The following is a 22,304-nucleotide window of genomic DNA, read 5'->3' on the forward strand; positions in this document are numbered from 1 at the left end:
TTGTATGTATATATGTATGTTTTTTATTTATATCGCGCCATTAATGTACATAGCGCTCCACAGCAGCTATTGGGGATTCTTTCTTTCAAGGCTAAAAATAAACATTTTGTGATAAAAAGAAATGGTTGACTTGTATTGGGGGTCCCTGCCTGGGTTAGTTGCGGCTCTATGCAGTATATTTACTTTGCTTACACATAGAACAAACACTGAAGTGTAAGTCACTGAATAATTCTCCTCTTCCTGATTTAGAATGGTGAATGATAACGTTGTTTTAACATATTATTTGTGATTACGTTAACTACAGAGCCTTTTAAATAATAATTGGTTTCCCAAGGGCAAAATAAAAAGACAGCGAATGCTGGCACGTAATGTTTGTTGGTTGCTTCTTGTGGTTACGAAAATTGAGATTTGAATATATTTATGGATTTTGCCGCTACCTAAAAGTAGCAGCGCAGCATAACCGTGACAGCCAGCAGAATGCTAACTTTCCCGAGCTGCCCTTCACCCCCATAGCTTTCTCCATGCCTGGTTTCCATTGTAGTTGCTAGGCAACTATAGGCTGCCACAGTAACAGCCTTTGCAGGATACAGAGTTGGGTATATGTCAGTCCCCAGTTAGACTCTTTCAGTATAAAAAAAAAAGGGGAAGGGAAATAATCTATCGCCGCGTTTATCTTGCTACATAGTGACAATCATGTTCCTTTTTGTCCTAATTTGTGCAAGAATTTGCATCATAAGACACTTGTCATCAAAATGATGCAATAGTTCCCAAAAAAGTGCAACACTCCTTAACCCTTTGGGTGCCCACGGACGTAGCTGCTGCGTCACGGGTTCTGGCACGCCGGGGGGGCCCCGCATGATGTCGTAGTTATGCCATAATCTACTTGCTTGTAATGTAGGGGAGCACCGAACGTGAGCTCACGGGAAGAGGAGAACCCTTCCTCCTTCGTCATCAGTGATGGAGCGTTTACATGATCGCGAGTGCCTGGGGTGGGGGGGGCATGGCACTGTGACCCCTCCGGCGCTCAAAGGGCTAAAGCAGTAGCCTACGCTGATCGCCATTTTGTTTCCATTGCTTTTGTTTGCTCACTTTAAGAGATCTATGCTTGCCCTTTATAACTCTGTTTATATTGTCAACATTTGATGCTCCGTTCAGGAGATATAAGCATTTGAATGACTAAGTGTCCGGGAGGTTAACATGAAGCTCTCCCCAGAGCCCAGTATAGTCTAAAGGTTACCGTGGTAATCTCAGACAGTAGAGATAAAGACAATCATGATATCTAACCCCCCAAAAATGTAAAAATATATAAAGAGCAGGTCATTCTCAGGGGGGCAAGATACTCACATTATATGAGTTAAACGTATATAGGCCTCAGGAGGGAATTACTGCTTTAAATATGGCGTCTTACCTCCTGGTAAATTACAATTTATGCTGTATATCAGGCCTGCACAACATGCGGCCCGCCTGGCCTCTCTGTGCGGCCCGCGATGACTCCGGCCGGGCGGCAGTTAATTAAATAAATATTTAAAAAAAAGTTAAAAAAAAAGTTTACAAAAATGGCGGCGATTCAAAACGAGCTGGTGGGGGGTGGGTGTGAAAAACGGGCTGGTGGGGGGGTGGGTGTGAAAAACGGGCTGGTGGGGGGGTGGGTGTGAAAACGGGCTGGTGGGGGGGGTCGGTGTGAAAAACGGGCTGGGGAGGGGGTGGGTGTGAAAAACGGGCTGGTGGGGGTGGGCTGCTGACATGTGAGGGGGGGTGGGCTGCTGACATGTGAGGGGGGGGTGGGCTGCTGACATGTGAGGGGGGGTGGGCTGCTGACATGTGAGGGGGTGGGCTGCTGACATGTGAGGGGGGTGGGCTGCTGACATGTGAGTGGGGGGTGGGCTGCTGACATGTGAGGGGGGGTGGGCTGCTGACATGTGAGGGGGGGTGGGCTGCTGACATGTGAGGGGGGGTGGGCTGCTGACATGTGAGGGGAGGGGGACTGCTGACGTGAGGGGAAGGGGGGGAAGTGATGTGAGGTGCAGGGGGGGGAGAGAGTGATGTGAGTTGCAGGGGGGGGAGAGAGTGTCATATTGAGGGGAGGGGGAGAGTGTGTCATATTGAGAGGAGGGGGAGAGTGGCATATTGAGGGGAGGGGGAGAGTGTGTCATATTGAGGGGAGGGGGGAGTGTGTCATTGAGGGGAGGGGGAGAGTGTGTCATATTGAGGGGAGGGGGAGAGTGTCATATTGAGGGGAGGGGGAGAGAGTGTCATATTGAGGGGAGGGGGAAAGAGTGTCATATTGAGGGGAGGGGGAGACAGTGTCATATTGAGGGGAGGGGGAGAGCGTGTCATTTAGGGGAGGGGGAGTGTGTCATATTGAGGGGAGGGAGAGAGAGTGTCGTATTGAGGGGAGGGGGAGAGAGTGTCATATTGAGGGGAGGGGGAGAGTGTGTCATATTGAGGGGAGGGGGAGAGAGTCATATTGAGAGGAGGGGAGAGAGTGTCATTTAGGGGAGGGGGAGAGAGTGTCATATTGAGGGAAGAGAGACATGGGGGGAATGCTGACTTGTGGGGGGGGGTGCTGACATGGGATGCTGACATGGGGGGGGGGCTGCTGACATGGAATGGGCTGGGGGATGTGGAGGGGGTATTGTGTGTTTGATGTGGAGGGGGGTATTGTGTGTTTGATGTGGAGGGGGGTATTGTGTGGGTGAGGGGGAGAGATGGGGGTATGAGAGATAGATGGGGAGTATCGTAAAGGTTGATAGTGAGGGGTTCTGGGGGAGATATGAGGATGATGATGAGAGGTGCTGGAAGAGAGATGATGATGATGATGATGAGGATGAGGATGAGGATGAGGATGAGGATGATGATGATGATTTAACCCGTGCGGCCCAAATTTTTTTTCCTTGGAGCAGTTCGGCCCTTCTCACTTTACGAGTTGGGCAGGCCTGATGTATATCCTTCCAGACCAGTGCCACTAGGTCTCCTCAAATTGTCTTCTTAGCAATTCCACTAATCAACATCTTCACAGGAAGGATGTGGCCTGGCTTTCTACCAATACGTTTGTTAACAGCTATTTACCGGGTGAAAACATCGCTGTTTGGTAATGTAAGCTTTCACCTACCTAAAAGGTCATTATACTGCAGCTCCATCGCTATCTTAGTAACACATAGCATCTTAATGTATGTGGCAACTACGGTTGCCAGACGTCTTCTCCAATAATACTGGACTCGAGACACACACACACACACCTCTCTGCTTCATGCTGTTTCCTCCTCTCCTTGACCCCACCCCCAGGCTCCAGCCAGCCAATCAGGATGGAAGAAGCTGCCCAGCCCCCTGGCAACAGCCTTGCTCTCTCTCTACTCTGTGAAATCCGGTGCCCGCCCCCCCCCCCCCCCAAGCCGGTCAGGTCACTATGTCCAGAGAGGTAATACCGGACACATACATGTCCTGTATTACCTCTCATTCTGACCCTAGTGGGTGAACCATCAAGTTCCTTAATTGTGCATCGGCAATATCGTGCCCCAGTATATGAATGAATCTTCAGATGAAGCCCGCTATTGTTAGTCTATTAGTCCACACCAGATTCTCCCAGTGCCTCCCGCTGGTGGACAGATACACCCGTAAATACAGACGAGAAGAGTTACATGAAAGAAGACATCCATGAACCACTCACCTGCGTTATGATTTTGGCTCCTCTTAGCGAGATGCAGACCCTGGAATCCAATCTCTGGTCGTTGCAGCTCAACCACTCTACTAGAATCTGAATAGACGGTGACCTGTCTGGCGCTCAGTTGGCTGGAGAGCTGGGCATGTTCTCTTTTGGCTTTAGCCCTAAGTGCAGCGGAGCTAGTCGTGCTTTGTAAAGGATTCCTGGTAATGGGGGAACAAACATAGAGTATAGAACGATGATGGAGCATGAGAATGTTTACAAAACCTGAGCGCAGTATCACCTCTTCGGGTTTTTGGCATGTTCCTCACGGAGGGGAAAGAAAGATTAAACTATTACCTGCTTACAGGATGCTTTTAGATTTGAAGAGGCCTGGGGTAAAAGAATACTGTCCGGCTTCTCACCCCAAGTCGCCTAAGCCACTTTGAAACTATCAGGTGGGTAGTAAGATGTATGCTGAGCCGTAAGACACCTTAGGAACCATTCACTTGAACAGAGAAGTGGATAGTGATTGTAACTAAACTGGAAATACTGGGTCCCCCTGTACAAGTGGTCGCTAACTCAGGGCACATAACGTACTGTAATTAAAATCCATAATGGATGATATGTTCCCTGAGGTTAACGTGAATCCACAACGATAAATATATGCAGAATACAACATGTTCATTTAGCTGCCTGGCCTTAGCTTCAAATAACATGGCTTTAAGCCTGTCTTACCCATCCAGGCCCATAATAATAATAATAAACAACTTTATTTCATATAGCGCTTTTCTCCAAATGGGACTCAGAGCGCTTCACAATTACAGTATAGTGCGTCCCTGAGGCACAGGGAGATAAAGTGACTTGCCCAAGGTCACAAGGAGTGGACACCGGGAATTGAACCAGGTTCCCCTGCTTCACACTCAGTGGCATTGTTTACAGAGTCAGTGTTTTTACTCGCTGAGCCGCTCCTTCTTCTGTTTAATTAAGAGAAGACAGAGGATAAGAACCCCGTAAATAACAATATGGTGGTTAGATCAGACCTAACTCAGACCATGTAGCAGACCTATTATAGGGTCTGGGTGGGAGTAACGCCACTCTTAGCTCTGACCTGACTAACGTCTCGTTAAATCCGTGCGTAAGTATAGCAGCGCTCTGGGGATGTGCGCTATTAGAGGGAACGTCTCTTCTGCACATCCTTAGCGCTAACGGCCGGTATAGTAACGCAAGGATCGTTATGGCCGAAAACAGCACCTAACACGGCGTTAGTGCGCTTTGAAGATACCCGATACCACCTTACAATGTGTTATTCGCACCGTTACGTTAGTAACGGAGCTCTGTGGGTCTGGGGCTTAGTCATCACCCAAAAATCAGACCAGCGTGTTTAAATGTTGCTGCCATATAAACCTGTAGCAATCCCATCTGTAACCTTGGGGTTCCCCGGAGCTTATGGGGGTCCCCCAACATTTGGGGAACCCCCCCCCCCTTTTTCAGAGATATTTGTACTTTTTTGTGTGCCGGTGTTGACACAAAACCAACAAATATAGTGGCAGTGACACATGGCCAATGGGGTCACCAATAGAAAGTGCTGCCAGAGCCGTCACTGATCCCGGAGGCCATATTGTTTCCCCAGTGTACCCCTGTGCTCAATGCTCCATTAACAGGGTGTAACTGGATGTCAGGAGACCACCCACGAACTCCGGATGACCTCCCCCCACCCCCACCAGTTCAGGTAAACAAATAATAATTAATAATGTTACTCAGAATTGCTGCTCTATAAATACCTAATGAATAAACTGTTCCCGACCTGTCCTGAAAGGGCGTGTTCCAGTAAAACCTTACGGGGTTAATGAATGACTGTTCCCCTGAGAAATAGATTCCTTTCGTACCTGGGACCCTGCGGAGGAGGCGATGGGTCGCGCACCAGGTACTTTTTATCCCGCCCTCTTTTCAGCAACTTTTGCATCATCATCTTGGGTAAAAAAGGTGACTTCAAGCACCCAAAAAAAAATCAGAGTGGTGTTAAAACATGGGGGGCGGGGGGGAGAGGGAATGCATTTGTCAGGTTTACAAGTCTCTAAGATTCACAATATACTGTATAATAGTTGTTAAACGAAATCTACACATTTAAAATAAAGCAACTAACATTTACATTTCCCTTTATGTAAAAAAAAAAAAAGGGCTAATAATTGATCCTTTTAGGGTTCACACAATTGTAAAAAAAATATATATATTTTTTCACAGCCTGGAAATTCTGTCACAAATCCCTGAGTCGGCCCATACTAATAATGAGTATCACTAATAATGTACCTGCCCATACTAATAATGAGTATCACTAATAATGTACCTGCCCATACTAATAATGAGTATCACTAATAATGTACCTGCCCATACTAATAATGAGTATCACTAATAATGTACCTGCCCATACTAATAATGAGTATCACTAATAATGTATCTGCCCATACTAATAATGAGTATCACTAATAATGTATCTGCCCATGCTAATAATGAGTATCACTAATAATGTATCTGCCCATACTAATAATGAGTATCACTAATAATGTATCTTCCCATACCAATAATGAGTATCACTAATAATGTATCTGCCCATACTAATAATGAGTATCACTAATAATATATCTGCCCATACTATTAATGAGTATCACTAATACTGTATCTGCCCATACTAATAATGAGTTTCACTAATAATGTATCTGCCCATACTATTAATGAGTATCACTAATAATGTATCTGCCCATACTATTAATGAGTATCACTAATAATGTATCTGCCCATACTAATAATGAGTATCACTAATAATGTACCTGCCCATACTAATAATGAGTATCACTAATAATGTACCTGCCCATACTAATAATGAGTATCACTAATAATGTACCTGCCCATACTAATAATGAGTATCACTAATAATGTATCTGCCCATACTAATAATGAGTATCACTAATAATGTATCTGCCCATGCTAATAATGAGTATCACTAATAATGTATCTGCCCATGCTAATAATGAGTATCACTAATAATGTATCTGCCCATACTAATAATGAGTATCACTAATAATGTATCTTCCCATACCAATAATGAGTATCACTAATAATGTATCTGCCCATACTAATAATGAGTATCACTAATAATGTATCTGCCCATACTAATAATGAGTATCACTAATAATATATCTGCCCATACTATTAATGAGTATCACTAATACTGTATCTGCCCATACTAATAATGAGTATCACTAATAATGTATCTGCCCATACTAATAATGAGTATCACTAATAATATATCTGCCCATACTATTAATGAGTATCACTAATACTGTATCTGCCCATACTAATAATGAGTATCACTAATAATGTATCTGCCCATACTATTAATGAGTATCACTAATAATGTATCTGCCCATACTATTAATGAGTATCACTAATAATGTATCTGCCCATACTAATAATGAGTATCACTAATAATGTATCTGCCCATACTAATAATGAGTATCACTAATAATGTATCTGCCCATACTATTAATGAGTATCACTAATAATGTATCTGCCCATACTATTAATGAGTATCACTAATAATGTATCTGCCCATACTATTAATGAGTATCACTAATAATGTATCTGCCCATACTATTAATGAGTATCACTAATAATGTACCTGCCCATACTAATAATGAGTATCACTAATAATGTATCTGCCCATACTAATAATGAGTATCACTAATAATGTATCTGCCTATACTATTAATGAGTATCACTAATACTGTATCTGCCCATACTAATAATGAGTATCACTAATAATGTATCTGCCCATACTATTAATGAGTATCACTAATAATGTATCTGCCCATACTAATAATGAGTATCACTAATAATGTACCTGCCCATACTAATAATGAGTATCACTAATAATATATCTGCCCATACTATTAATGAGTATCACTAATACTGTATCTGCCCATACTAATAATGAGTATCACTAATAATGTATCTGCCCATACTATTAATGAGTATCACTAATAATGTATCTGCCCATACTATTAATGAGTATCACTAATAATGTACCTGCCCATACTAATAATGAGTATCACTAATAATGTATCTGCCCATACTAATAATGAGTATCACTAATAATGTATCTGCCCATACTAATAATGAGTATCACTAATAATGTATCTGCCCATACTATTAATGAGTATCACTAATAATGTATCTGCCCATACTATTAATGAGTATCACTAATAATGTATCTGCCCATACTATTAATGAGTATCACTAATAATGTATCTGCCTATACTATTAATGAGTATCACTAATACTGTATCTGCCCATACTATTAATGAGTATCACTAATAATGTATCTGCCCATACTATTAATGAGTATCACTAATAATGTATCTGCCTATACTATTAATGAGTATCACTAATAATGTATCTGCCTATACTATTAATGAGTATCACTAATACTGTATCTGCCCATACTAATACTCTGAGTATCACTAGTACTGTGTCATTTCTACCTGCTCCTATCAGATTCCTGACGTATACGCCAGGGCTGCTCCACACGTATTAACATTGTACTCATTTTCCTGCCCATCACATCAATCTAATTGTGTAAATGGGGGGTCAAAGTAGCAGATCCTGCTGCACCCCACTTTTTTTTATACGTATAAGAAGCAGGCGGTTTCCAGCGCTAAAGTGCGTTAATTCCAGCTCCGGGGACCCCCTGCTCCTCGGGGAGAGGGGACTTCCCGGGGAAGATGCCGTCTGTACTTCATGGAGCTTTAAATTCCCCCGCACCAATAAGACGCCGCTACACACGACAGAGTTCCTATTGGCCCGCGTGACGCTGGGGATTTAAACCTCCATTTTGTTTCCCCTGGCGGGGAGGGGGTGCTACGGATGGCACCTTAAGTATCTCTGGAAGCAGGAGGCCACTGTAGATAGGATTGTATGTGAATCAGAATCTAATGTGTCTCACATTTTCAGCCACCGGAGCTGAAATTACCGCGGTTCATCTCGGCAGAACCCCCCTGTAAAAAAACAAAATAAGTGGGGGAGGGGAGGAGCTGCCCCTTTAAATTTGCGCTGTGAAGAGTTACCTTCCATATCACAACGGTGTCTGTGCTCTGGGCGACTAGGAGGAGATCTATTTTTAGAAACACGTCCCTGGCTATTGTGCGCAGACACATTTCCTGTACCTCCCCGGCTCACCTTGTATGGGGCGAGTGTGGCTGCGGCCGGTTTCCCAACGCATGATGTCAGACCCATCTGCTGGCTGCGCCTGCTGACATCGGCGGGCGCCCCTTCATTCGTCAAGACCGCTCTGACCAGCGTGGAGCTGGCAGTTCCACCCAGAGGAGACTTTCTGTCCAGCGCAACTTTCTCTTTACTGCGGGGGGAGGGGGGTGCACAATGGGAACTGAGGGTCTCATGCTGAATTTATGTGTACGAACAGAATGTGGATCAAGCAAATCCCTCTGTATCATAAATCATATTACAGTGTTCTTATTCCACGCAGGAGAGTGACAGAGAGACGCATTAAGACAAGGCATCCTCTCTCTAGGCGAGTTTATTAAACCCTTCGTAAGGAGTTTATTAGCCTTGGCGCACGGGAAGAATTTGGTTAACTTCAGATAATCCCCTTTCCAAAGCTTCTGAAAGCCCGCAGTTCAAAAAGCGCACATGGAGATCCTACCTCCAATAGGCCAATCAGGTGGGATCGCGTTAAAAAAAACCGGGGCAGTATTATAATGGCGTACAGTATGTCTCGCTGTCTGATGTGCAATGGGTTTAAATTATGACGGAGTAGAAGAATGAACCTCCATGCTACCAGACAATACCCATCATGTTTGGGATTGTGGTGTATCATTTGTTTCTCGGGAAAGGCTGTGTACCTTCTGCCTTTCCAATGTACGCCGGATGTCAACCAACTTGTACAGAGGCAAAGGACTGAAAGATAGTCAGAGGCATTCAGGTTGTATGTGAACAAACGCACCTGGTTGCAGTATATACAGAGAGATCAGACAGGGCAAATATTTTGCAAGCATGCCGGCTTGGCCCCTGCAAGCAAAAAGGTTCAATCTTGGGGGTTCCATCCGTCTATTTAATGCAGCAATCCATGTGGACCAGATTTTTTTTTTTACATAGTATTGAAGCAGGGGTTCTCCGGGGCTGAACCCCATTAATTTCAGCTCTGGGGACCCCCTGCTTCCTGAGATACTTACCTCCGTAGGGGGTGCCGGTAGCCGTTTTGGCTAGCTGTGGTTCATGTAATGGCGTCATTCAAATCTCCCGCGTCCCACGGTCCAATAGAAAGTCACAACGTCATACGGCATGGCTTCCTATCGGCCCACATGAACAGGACATTTAAACAACGCCGAGATCAGCACCGGACTTTATTCTCCCCTCCCCCCCCCCCCCCGAGATGACCGCATTTCCACAAAGATAATTCTATGCTAAACTACAACCGTTAAGTACCAAGTGACTTATACCTCCCCAAACGCTCCTTCATACAACAGGTAAAGAGAAATGTGAACAAACCTGATCACGCCTGAGATACCTGGGAAATATGCTAATTTAAATAGTTTGAATATACTGTGCATATTTAAATTAGCATATTTCCCAAGCATCTTAGGTGTGTTAAGTTTTGTTCACAAGTATCTCTCCACGTATTGTATAAAGGAGTGTCTGGGTAGGTATATAAGTCACTTGGTACTTCCTAAAAATAGGACTCTCTCATCCCCTCATCTCTCTGCCCCTCCCTCTCTCCCCACTCCCCCTCTCCCCACTCCCCCTCTCCCTCCCCCCTCCCCCACCCCCCATCCTCCTCACCCGCTCCCCCTCTCTCCCCCAGCAAACCTCACATTTCAGGGTCTGGATGGGTGTAATGCCACCTTTAGATATGATTTAACTATCATCCTGTTAAATCCCTAATTTAACGTTAACAAAACTTTTTGGTGATGTGCCCTGTTGGGGGGGCGGGGGGGGGGGGGGGAGGCCTTAATCAGCGTCTCCATGCCTTGTTTCAAATGATCTCCTTTTTTTTGCAGATCTGCACAGTTTGTAGAAACCTAACGAGCTGTATGGGGTTTTTTTTTGTGGCAATTTCCACCAAGATTTAACCAGAAACACCTTTGAAGAAGCATGTTCTGACTGGACAATACCTTACCCGTCAACGCTTAGAGAAAGGTGCAGCAGCTGATCTGTTTGCAGCTCGCTGGAATGCTGGGGTGTCACTTCTAGCAGATCACTGCTCTCTGATTGGCTGTGTCCTCTCCGCCGCATCTTCACATGCAGGCTTCTTTTCACCCTACTGTACAAAGATATTTCTCCACCTTATAGAAAAGAGTGTACGTTACAGACACAAAATTGACGCTGGAAAATGTAACTATTTGTTTTAAAAAAAAAAATCGTATCTAACATGGTCGTTATGTTGGTCCAGTAAAAAGCCTCACAGAATCCCGTTGTCTCTCTGGCAATGTTATTATGTAGGGGCCGCGCTGTATTTCGATATGTAAATAAGTGTCACTGAAATACGTTGAATTCTGAGACTTCTACTCAGGCAATCCTCCTCTGCAGTTAGTTTACAGATAGATATCCACATCAACCTACAGTATGTTTGCAAAGCGGCAAACTACACCAGCTCCCCTGTAGTGTATGGGAAGTTTTATTTTCAAATATTCAGTATTGAGAAGGCCTTCAAAACGTCCAGCACCTAATAGGTTAATGCAGTGTTTTTCAACAGGGGTTTCCTTGGAACAATAGGGATTCCCAGGCACCCATAAAGGGTTCCCTGCAATTTTCAGGTCATTTGAAAATGGTATCAAATACAGAAGAATTTACAATGTATCAGATCTCAGAAACGCGATTAGAGATGGTCGGGGTTCCTTACAATGCCTCTGATCGTAGACACGCTATTAGAGAGGGTTGGGGTTCCTTACAATGTATCTGATCTCCGACGCGCTATTAGAGACGGTTGGGGTTCCTTACAATGCCTCTGATCGCAGACACGCTATTAGAGAGGGTCGGGGTTCCTTACAATGCATCTGATCTCAGACGCCCTAATAGAGAGGGTTGGGGTTCCTTACAATGCATCTGATCTCAGACGCGCTATTAGAGAGGGTTGGAGTTCCACTGAATTTCACAATATAATTATAGGGTTCCTTGATCAAAAAAGGTTGAAAAAAACACTGGGTTAAATAATCTATAGTGCCCGAGATTCGTGACCAGCCTTTGTTCTTGTCACATTTTAACCTTGTGTTTATAGCACTTCCAATGATGTTCCATGTCTGATTGTCTGTTTGTGTTTTCACTTAAATCTGTAAAACCCAGCTCAAGATTCGCCGGTATGAAGCATTTCGTTTGCAAGTGGTCAGCGGATCGTACCTTTTTGCAGGTGTTTTGACGGCTGGCCTCCGACTGATTGTCCGTCCAGTTTGACAGGATGGATTTGACCCGTGGAGCCCTCGTGACTGCCATCGCTGATAGAAGACCCCGTGCTGCCCCATTCCGTTCTCCGTAAGGGGACTGTGGAAGAACCTGGATGAAGAGTTAGAAGTTATATTATAAGATATTGTGCACATCAGGGCTCTTCAAATGTGGCCCGCTGAGGGCCGTAACACGGCCCCCCGACTCTACGCTGCTAAAGCAACGACCGGTAGTATGATATCAGCAGCAGCAAAGTATCATTTTTCACTTGTAATATAAATATTTATGGTATCTGGAGACGGGCGGAACTGCCAAAATCCGTTCTGCGGTGAAAAATCCATCGGCGGATTGTTCCTGTTCGAATCCGGGCGGATTATTGAAGAAGAAAAAAAACCGCCATTGGATACAATCCGCTGGTGGGTTTTACCCATCCTCGGATTCCGCAATCCACGGCTGGATTGTAAGTATCCAATCCATCAGGTCCTTTAAAATATATACAGGCATACCCCGCTTTAAGTACACTCACTTTAAGTACACTCGCGAGTAAGTACATATCGCCCAATAGGCAAACGGCAGCTCACGCATGCGCCTGTCGTCACGTCCTGAACAGCAATACCGGCTCCCTACCTGTACCGAAGCTGTGCGCAAGCGGGGAGACTATAGAGCATGTTACACATGTGTTATTTACATCAGTTATGCATGTATATAACGATTGCAGTACAGTACATGCATCGATAAGTGGGAAAAGGTAGTGCTTCACTTTAAGTACATTTTCACTTTACATACATGCTCCGGTCCCATTGCGTACCTTAATGCGGGGTATGCCTGTATTGCGCAATCCGCGGATTGGATTGTCAGTGATAAAAAAAAAATCAGAAAAGGCAAACAGCGGCGGATCCAAATCCGATAAAAAAAAAGTGTGCCCACCTCTAATGGTACGAATGTTATACATGATAATGTAACTTTGGATGCAACGCCCCCATACCTGATGTTCTTGTGCTCTTGGATTAAGCGCAAAAGGGATGTTTAGCTCTTGGTAAAGATATGCGTGATTTACCTTCTGTGATTCCCCCGTCTATGTTTTCCATGTGTGAGAACCGTCCATGGCCGGCGTCTTCTTCTCCTACCCTTCCTGCAGCGCTTTCCTCCTGTCTCTTCCACTCCACACTGCTGCCGGGGAAGCTCATAGTGATCCCATCAAGGGAAGCTGTTTCTTTCCGAAGTCGTGGTGCAATCTGTTTGTTGTTCGTGCTCCTCCACGCCGGGACCGTTTCACCGTAAGCGGTGGCCCGGTTGGAATGCCCACTTCTTGGGATATCAATTAACACTTTCTTTGCTACACTGGGTGGGAATGGTTGACGTCTGTAAGGAAGAACCACGGTTTGCTGGCCGGCGGCCTGTGCTTTTTCACACTGCGATGGTAACGAAGGCTGGTGACTAGAGCCAGGTTTCTGAATACTTTCCAGAGATTGAGTTGGTCGACCCAATGCACTATGTAAGTCACTCTTCACTGGATCTGTTTTTCCCAAAATACATCTTTCGTGGTAACGAGACTCTGCCTCTTGCTCCGACTCATCTTCAAAGCGCACGCGCGGGGTTGGTAACCTTTGCTGCGGCTTTTCGGTTAAGTTGATTGCGCGTTTCTTTGATGAAGAGTCCTTGTCATAACTTTCTGCTACGTTCACGGCCTGGATCCTGTGACACGGAAAGACAGCAAACTTTAGGCATGTCATCTTTGTGACGTAAATCTTTGCATTCGAGCTGAAGACGAGACCTTCACCATTTCAACATTTCCATTAAATGTGCCCCCAAAATGTACCTTCTATCTCTTCTCTCCCACTGCCTCTCCTAATGAGACTTGATACCTGGTCTGACTGAGAAAGGCATGGCACCTCCCGACCATTGCAGCCTTTTCCCTTCTAATTCTTGTGTTTACACACAATCCTGTTTTCCTCTAGGTTGGTGGTTCTCAACTCCAGTCCGCAAGGACCACTAATAGTCCAGGTTTTACGGATATCCCTGCTTGAGCAGAGGGGGCTCCTCCAAAATGATTGGGCCACCTGTTCTAAATGAGAGGATATCCTTAAAACCTGGACGGTTAGTGGTACTTGAGGACTGGATTTGGGAACCACTGCTCTAGGTTTGCAACATGCACCCTCTGTACAGGTAAATGTGGCTGCATTGAGTCCATGTACAGGTAAATGTGGCTGCATTGAGTCCCTTATGAATATCTGAAGAAAGAAATCACAAGGGGGCATCCTCCTAGTAGACAAAATAATTGCAGAAAAGAAGTATACGTTTCCTATTAAAAACATATCAGGAGAGAGGGTTGAGTTGACCTAATTAGAAGGATATAATCAGGCAGCTATATGGGCCTCAGGGGACCAGTAAAACCCTCTTCACAGACTGGCGGAGGGTATGGCCTTGGCCCGGACTGGATGGGTGCTGGCCGGGGTGCTGAAATAGTGGAATAGTGGGACTTCAAAGGGTTCAGTGGATCGGTAGGAAGTGATGGTGGAAGTGGTGGCATCTATTCCTCCCCCAGCTCCCCCGCCCTCGCTCCCTCCCCCGGCTCCCCCACCCTCACTCCCTCCCCCAACTCCCCCACCCTCGCTCCCTCCTCTCTTATGTATCTATTCTTATATTTCTACAATCAGTTAAAATACAATGCAATGTATCTCCAATATTAGTCATAGTATCCCTTGGTATTTATCTATTGTTTAATAAGAACTTTTGCATCTCTGCTCTCCTGTATACCCTTGTAATGTTGCTTACTACTGCTATTACTTTTCTGTATTAACAGTATTATTATTATTTGTATTATGATGAAAACCCCCAATAAAAGTGTTTGAAATAAATTCAGGAGAAACCACTCACCAAGTCATAAACTCCCCCCCCCCCCAGTATTTCCGGTCTTATTTTATTATGACTATTTAACTTTTAGCCTTATGTAGCCATGTAAACCCCTGGGGTACTAATCCTCTACCTAACACATAAACCCTGTACCAGCGCAGGCAGTGTTAGGGTTAAATCTGTGCCCATGCTGCTGCAGCAGTAAACAACTCCCTTGAGTGACGGGGGTGGGCCTAAGGCCTGGGTACTACCCTATCAGGGGCTCAGACCCTGGGTATAAAAGGGGCTGCAGATCCAAATTTAGGCAGTGTGGAAGTGTGAAGCCAGGGCTCTGGTTCACCTTCCTTCTCCTCCCCCGGGGAGTGGGAACAGCTAACCCATATTCCACCAGGGGATATGGGAGTCAGGGATAGAACTTTGGGGCCTCAAGCCCTGGGAGTTGAGTCCAGGGACCCAAGAAAGAACATGTAGGCTGTAATTGCTGAATAAAGACCCTGATTCTGTTTATTATACTTCCACCTTAGGCTGCAGTTCTTCAGGGGGACGGAAGAGTGTTTTCCACAGGGGACAGCAGCTCCCTATGATAGGCCCTGTGGGAATGGAGGCGCTGTACCAAGAGAAAGAACCACTCAGCACTGAAAGCCTGTCCTGCTTATCCCCAAACAACACCGGCGGATGCTCAGGGCCTTGATGTGAACCAACAGGTAGCACCAACACCAGGTAACACCAGTGAATCTCCCTTAGGATCGGGGAACACGTGTTACACTTATATTTTGCAATTATTTTGTTTATTAATTGCGCTCCCTGGCAACACGCCCCGCTGGTTTTCATCTTTCAACGTGTTGCCTTTGCAGGCCAGGTTTCTTCCACCAAAGATAAATAAACATCATGCTTCCTTTCTTCAGACAAACCACTGTAATAATAATTTGTATTATTAATGACATTACTCACCGCCGCTCTGTTACTACTGTGTGGTCAGCTTTCAATGGTCCGTTAGCTGCTTTGGGCTTGGAGGAGAACTTCTTGATAATCTCACTTGGTGCTGGGGGTCTGTTTGGGCTCCTTGATTTTGGCCTTAAAGATACAAAGCACTTGTTGGTTTTATCCATCACCTACTTGATTTCTACCATATCCTTGGTGTTCCCTACACACTTAGATCTCACGTCTACAAATGCCCTTAATCTTCTCTTAACTACTCCTGTGCGGATGTGAGAGGTAAGTGGTCAGTTTGAGGTGCAGAGCAGTAAGTCTGCCCTGGAGTCACTTTTACCCATCCTTAAAATCCACAATTCGCTCCCTTTGGAAAGGGAGACTAACTCTTGGAATTAAAAAGAAACGTATTGTGGGACCTCTGCAGCAGTATTGTGGGACCTCTGCAGCAGTATTGTGGGACCTCTGCAGCAGTAATGTGGGACCTCTGCAGCAGTATTGTGGGACCTCTGCAGCAGTATTGTGGGACCTCTGCAGCAGTATTGTGGGACCTCTGCAGCAGTAATGTGGGACCTCTGCAGCATTATTGTGGGACCTCTGCAGCAGTATTGTGGGACCTCTGCAGCAGTATTGTGGGACCTCTGCAGCAGTATTGTGGGACCTCTGCAGCAGTATTGTGGGACCTCTGCAGCAGAATTGTGGGACCTCTGCAGCAGAGGTTCATTAGGTCTTTAGCGTTTTGCTTTATGTCATAAATTAATATTCCCTCCCCCACTTACTCCTATTCAATTCTTTGATAGGGTTTACAGATTAAAAAAAAGATATGGCTGAGAGGAGCACTGAGTACTTGCTAACCTGAAGTCCTGATGTAGCTAGTATGTGTCATGTCATGCTGACCACTGGATGGTCTCCGTTCAAGACCATCTTCAAACCCAATATCATTTTATTTTGCCATAATTGCAACCTACAACGTTTTTGGGGAACAATGTCCACTTTGTTAGCTACAAGCAGCAAACACGAAAAGGCTAACCGTTTACCTGAATACTCTCATTGGTGTGCATACCGAAATTCCAGAGTCGCTGTCTGAAATGCAACCACCTGGGTGTAGGAAGAGAAAGAGAATGGGTGAAGGGTGGGAAAAGGGGACCCATAGTGGAACACAAGGCACTTTTAAAGGTGTGTTTGGGGGGGTCTGCGTGGAAGGAAATGATTTGGTGTTTCCAAATATGTTGTATTAAGTATGTGTATGTAGATGTATACTGTATGACTCACAATGTACAATACAATGTAATAGGGCCAGGGAAGAAAGTTCAGACAATCTCTTCTGAGGCTTTGGACCATGATAACAAAAAAATGACAAACAAGGAAGACCCTTTACCATTTTTGTACAGAGGATCCCTACTGTTTTTAGGCAAATCATTCATCAACCTGCCCGGTTTATTGGGTAAAAGTTCTTTCATGATGGTTCCTAAAAGATCTGGCTTAACGGCGGAGACATTTATTTGACCATGAGGACTGGCTCTGGCGGAAACGCTCTCACTGGAAGACCAGGACTCCGTTGTTTTTGCATTACTAGACTGCCTGACGGTGGTATTTTGGTTACATCTTGGATCATGGTCTCCTTCTTTTGGGGTATTAAGCCTGTTTTTCAGAGCTGCCTGGTTTTGTTCGACCTGTGTTCTGAGGCTGGGGAGTCTGAACGAGAGTCGGCTTTGAGCACCGTGGTAATCTCTTCTGTCCCATGAAGGCACAGAAATGGCTTTGTCCTGGATAATCACAGTACCGCCACTGCACCGGGGTGTCTCAACCTGCTGCCTTTGTCCACGTTGTGCTTTCTGGACTTGAACTTTGTGGAGAAAGCTGTCTGGGGTCCATCTCTGAGGAGAACGGGTGTTTGATGGTGATGCGGACTGGATCCCAAAAGGTGATGGGGATGCTCTGGGCTCCAGCCGTGGCAGTTTCTGTGCCAAACTGCTTCCCTTTCCTTGGTCAGTTGCAAGAATGAAGGTGTTGGGGTATTTCCGGCGAAGTTCAGTGTAGAATCCATCTAAGCCTTTCACGTTACTGCCAGAGATGTTGTCCATCAACTTGTCTTCCTTTACGGTCCTCCTTTTCTTCTATTATTTCCCTGTGTCCAGGCTGCATTATACCACTCTGCTTTGGCTGGGGAGGGAGGGGGAGTAATGGGAGAGGACAGTTGAAAAAAAATCAATTAGATGAGAAGCTTAATTAGTGTTTTTCTTTTTAAAATCCAACAAATACCCCAAAAATCAAAGAGTACCTGTGAAAAAACAGAAAGTCGTAATATAGACCAGCAGAAATTTGGTAACAATTTGGTTTTGCAATACTCTGCTTTATGGGCCTAGTTAGTGTTGATTGTAATCAACTCACACCCAAATCCACTAAAACCCAACATTAACCCTTTCCTATTGCTTATATCATGCTGCATTGAAGCCTGCCCATCTTGAAATGTTCCTAATATTTCATTTTTCACTAGTGTTTTAGTTACATTATTTGGCCAACGTCTGACCCACGATGACAAGGAGCTAGTGCAGCTGCTGGCACATCAAGGCAGAATCCAAGGGGCAGTGAACCGTGGGACTAAATGTGCTACAAATGAGTGCGGCAGTGATGTACCCGCACAAATCCAACTCTGAAATCTGCAGAAACGTCCAACCAGAGGACGATGCAGCTTAAGTCATTGTTTTATTAAGTATGTGTATTTAAACTTTGGTAGAGTCAGCGGCCACTTCATCACACAGGATTAGTGGTTTCCATCTTACAGGAATATTTGCTGTTGTAGAAAATATGCTCCACATGAGAACTTAACTGCTAGCGGTCCCCAGCCTTCTTGTATAATAACTTTATATCATATAGCGCTTTTCTCCCAAAGGGACGCAAAGCACGTCACAATTACAGTATAGTGCGCAATACGCAGAACATAGGAATGTTACACACACAGCCCCTGCCCCGAAGAGTTTACAATCTATGTTTTTGGTGCCGGAGGCACAGGGAGATAAAGTGATCTTGCCCAAGGTCACAAGGAGGTGACACTGGGATTAGAACCAGGATCCCTGGCTTCAGACTCTGTGTCATTGTTATCAGAGTCAGTGTCTTTACTCCTCCTTTAGCAAACTTTATATACATTATTGTAATGAGCATTATGCACAAAACACGTGAAAGTGCCCTCCCATATATAATCTCAAAAAACGCCTTCAAAATGAAGCATTGCATTATCCCGCAGTCATAACTACTGCACTAGTTGGCACTTAACAGTCTTCTTGGTCACGCACAGCTCTCCACTGCACTCACACTTATCCAACTGTCTCTGTGTGTCTCTAATCATCAAGGGCCACCAACTGGTCAAGTTTTAAGGATATCCCTGCTTCAGCACAGGTGGCTCGGTCAGTGGCTCAGTTGAAGACTGAAGCAGAGACAGCTTTAAAACCTGACCTGGAATACTAGGGGACACACATCTAGAATGTACAGGGAAGTGGAACGTTCTAGCAAAGATTATGCCAAAAAAACGAGTTACATGAAGCAGTGGGAAGATGACTTGGGAGAGACACTAGAGGAGGAGGAATGGGCTAATATCTTCATGGCAGTAGCCAAGAGCTCCATCTGTACGACGTTAAAGGAGAACGCATATAAAGTCCTAATGAGATGGTATCTCACCCCATTAAAACTTTCTAAATGTGTCCCAGGTTACTCCCCATTGTGTCCCAAACAATGTGGAGAGCCTGCAGACCTGATTCATATGCTCTGGGCCTTCTCTCGGGTTGCTCCTTTATGGGAACAAATTAGAGATTGGCTACAGAGGCTTTTTGACCTCACTATTCCCCTAGATCCTTGGCGATTCCTCTTGAATAGACACACACCGGGACTAGCTAAATTGGAACATAAATTAGTTGCTCATTTTGCAACAGCAACGAAGCGCGAGCTCGCAGCATTATGGAAGCAGACAGAGATTCCATCTATCCCCAAGATTAGAAACAGAATTTGGTTTGTTTGCCAGATGGAGAAGTTAACGAGTTTAGTTAACGACATTTCTAAATGTCTGGTCACCATGGCTGGCACAGAGGGATATCCCGCCTGATGCCACTGCCTTGCTTTGATAAACACAAATGCTTTCTCCTATGACAACGGATTGGGTAATAAGGGAGCAAGACATTTAAGGTCAGCAACCAAATAAGATAAGGAGGGGCCACTCAAGAGGCAGAGACAAGAGGAATGAGAAGGCATCAGCCATAGGAGTGCTTTGAGACAACACGCCTGCATCCGCCCCCCACAACCCCCCCTTCCCACCTTCTTACCCTTTGTATAGTTTGTCCATGTGTCCGTCACTTTGTCTATTTGTTGTCTATCTCCGTTCTTTTATACTGCTGTTACGGAATTGATTGGTCGACTTTGAAAGTACCAGAAAATGGGGTGTTTGAATATGTTAAGATATCAAAGAATGGAACAGAAAATGGGGGGGTCCCTGCTCAACCAAAACTGATGTAAATATTAGTTTCTAGAGAGGTGCTATCAGGGCTAAAGCATATGTAAAACACGAGAAGAGAAAAGTACCCTAAAGGATGCACACTACTCCAATAATCAAAATAATAACGTTTTATTGAAATCTAAAATCAACACAAAAAAATATATAAACAACTAAAAACCAAATGGGAGCGCATGATGTTGCCAGAGTTCTATATGTCCCAGATAGGTGCTAGGGAGCAAAGGATGTGGCACCGATTTCAATAAAACTTTATTATTTTGATTATTAGGGTAGTGTGCATCCTTTAGGGTACTTTTCTCTTCTCGTGTTTTAAAGATATCAAAGAAACCCAATGAAATTTGAGTTACAAAAAAAAACAAAAACCTGACCTGGCGGTGGCGCGTGAGGACCCGTCATAGACTGAAGTCTTCCTGGCTGGCATTTATATTCCTATGGTGCTTTAATGCTTCAAGCGCTGACTGTAATAGAACTCTCTACATCGTAATGTCCATTCAGTGAAACGCTGGGTTCGCGATAGGCCCTATTTAAATAAAATAAATATACACACCATTGTGTTTTTCTTAAATTTAAGTGACGTTTAACGATTGTGTGCCACTTTATGTTTCCTCTGATTTCAACACATCACACGTAAAACTGAAGTCACATGAAAAAAACACAACCGAAAATGTCAAACATACAACATAAACAGAGGAAAAGCAAAAGTGTGTAGCACTGGTGTCTCTATTTTGTGTGATCAACCAAGATCTTGGTAAAAAAATATCTGTATACATACCTGGGCAAAAGGTTTTCTTTTAGGGTGATGATGAATACATAGATTTTGGGGGTTACTCAAATTATACTAATCCCAAAGTGTGAACTTGGCAGGGAGTCTACATGTCTTCCACCTTCTCTTCGTTGCCTCTTGAACCATCAGAGTTTCTTAGATTTACCTTTTTTTTTCCCCCTAGAGTGTATCAGGTGTGAGTGCTGCCAATGGGTGTGATTGTCAGTTGTGGGGTGTGATTGTTGTGAGCTGCTGCCATGGTTGCAGGTAATGGACAAACCTCTCCTCCAGGAAGCCTCAAATCAATTGGTAAATGGCAGTGCTATTAGTGTTAGTTATAGATGTTGCATTGTAAGAAAGACATGGGAATGTAAGAGTATTTATCAAAGCCAGGAAGGGGGGCAGAATTGTAGTCTCCTTCCCACATACAGTACATGTATTTAATTAACCAAAGGTATTTGCTGCCTTGAGAATTTGGCCTTTTGGCATCCTACTGGACTGGGGTTTTGTATGCAAAGATGTTCTCGTCCAAGGTCCCAAGTGAGATTCGGGTTCTGAATCAGAACATTACATTTGAATAGAACGTTTCTGACTACTTTTAGCAAGACTCCTTTGAAGTCCATGAGATGCTGATACTAAAAGTCAGTCAGACAAAATCAAAATCAGTGGGAATCCCAGAAAATCAGTGAGAAAAGTTAAAAATGTGTCATACATATATTTTTATATATATGACCATACGATATCGGTTGCAACACGACATCAAGGGACAGCACGCAGGTAAGTAAATCATAAATTTTCTATATTTGATAGAAGACACAATAAACGACATTTCGGTCCCCTTGAGAAAGGTCCCACTGGGGGACTGAAACGTCGGTTTTTGTGTCTTCTATCAAATATAGAAAAATTAATATGTCGTGTTGCAACGGGTATCGTATGGTCAGTTATTGCTTTATGGGAAAAGCACCAAAACTTATTTACTTGCAAATGGTGTGCCGGCTGTGCATTGGATATATATATATGTATATCCAATGCACAGCCGGCACACCATTTGCAAGTAAATAAGTTTTGGTGCTTTTCCCATAAAGCAATAACTGACCATACGATACCCGTTGCAACACGACATATTAATTTTTCTATATTTGTGTGCATTGGATTATATATATATA

The 22,304-nt window shown here is 44.4% G+C and overlaps 1 protein-coding gene across 5 annotated transcripts in view; it reads right to left on the reverse strand.

Moving 5' to 3' along the window:
• Positions 1-21,366, reverse strand: part of LOC142472018 (uncharacterized) — a 37,349-nt gene extending 15,983 nt beyond the window's left edge. For 3 of the 5 annotated variants that reach the window (XM_075578639.1, XM_075578635.1, XM_075578638.1), the window contains exons 1-10: positions 21,148-21,366; positions 17,253-18,037; positions 16,912-16,972; positions 15,896-16,018; positions 13,149-13,786; positions 12,050-12,202; positions 10,833-10,998; positions 8,876-9,053; positions 5,530-5,630; positions 3,668-3,864 (exon numbers count right to left, since the gene is read on the reverse strand). In XM_075578639.1, the coding sequence (XP_075434754.1) occupies positions 3,668-3,864; positions 5,530-5,630; positions 8,876-9,053; positions 10,833-10,998; positions 12,050-12,202; positions 13,149-13,786; positions 15,896-16,018; positions 16,912-16,972; positions 17,253-17,958 (2,323 nt within the window). In that variant the 5' untranslated portion in view covers positions 17,959-18,037; positions 21,148-21,366. Of the gene's footprint in view, positions 1-3,667; positions 3,865-5,529; positions 5,631-8,875; positions 9,054-10,832; positions 10,999-12,049; positions 12,203-13,148; positions 13,787-15,895; positions 16,019-16,911; positions 16,973-17,252; positions 18,038-20,187; positions 20,579-20,743; positions 20,896-21,147 lie in introns of those variants that run through there. The other 2 variants (XM_075578636.1, XM_075578637.1) reach the window with 2 other exon arrangements.
• Between the last annotated feature and the right edge of the window lie 938 nt (positions 21,367-22,304).

The sequence above is a fragment of the Ascaphus truei genome, chromosome 21 (genome assembly GCF_040206685.1).
Source record: "Ascaphus truei isolate aAscTru1 chromosome 21, aAscTru1.hap1, whole genome shotgun sequence".
Lineage (NCBI taxonomy): Eukaryota > Metazoa > Chordata > Amphibia > Anura > Ascaphidae > Ascaphus > Ascaphus truei.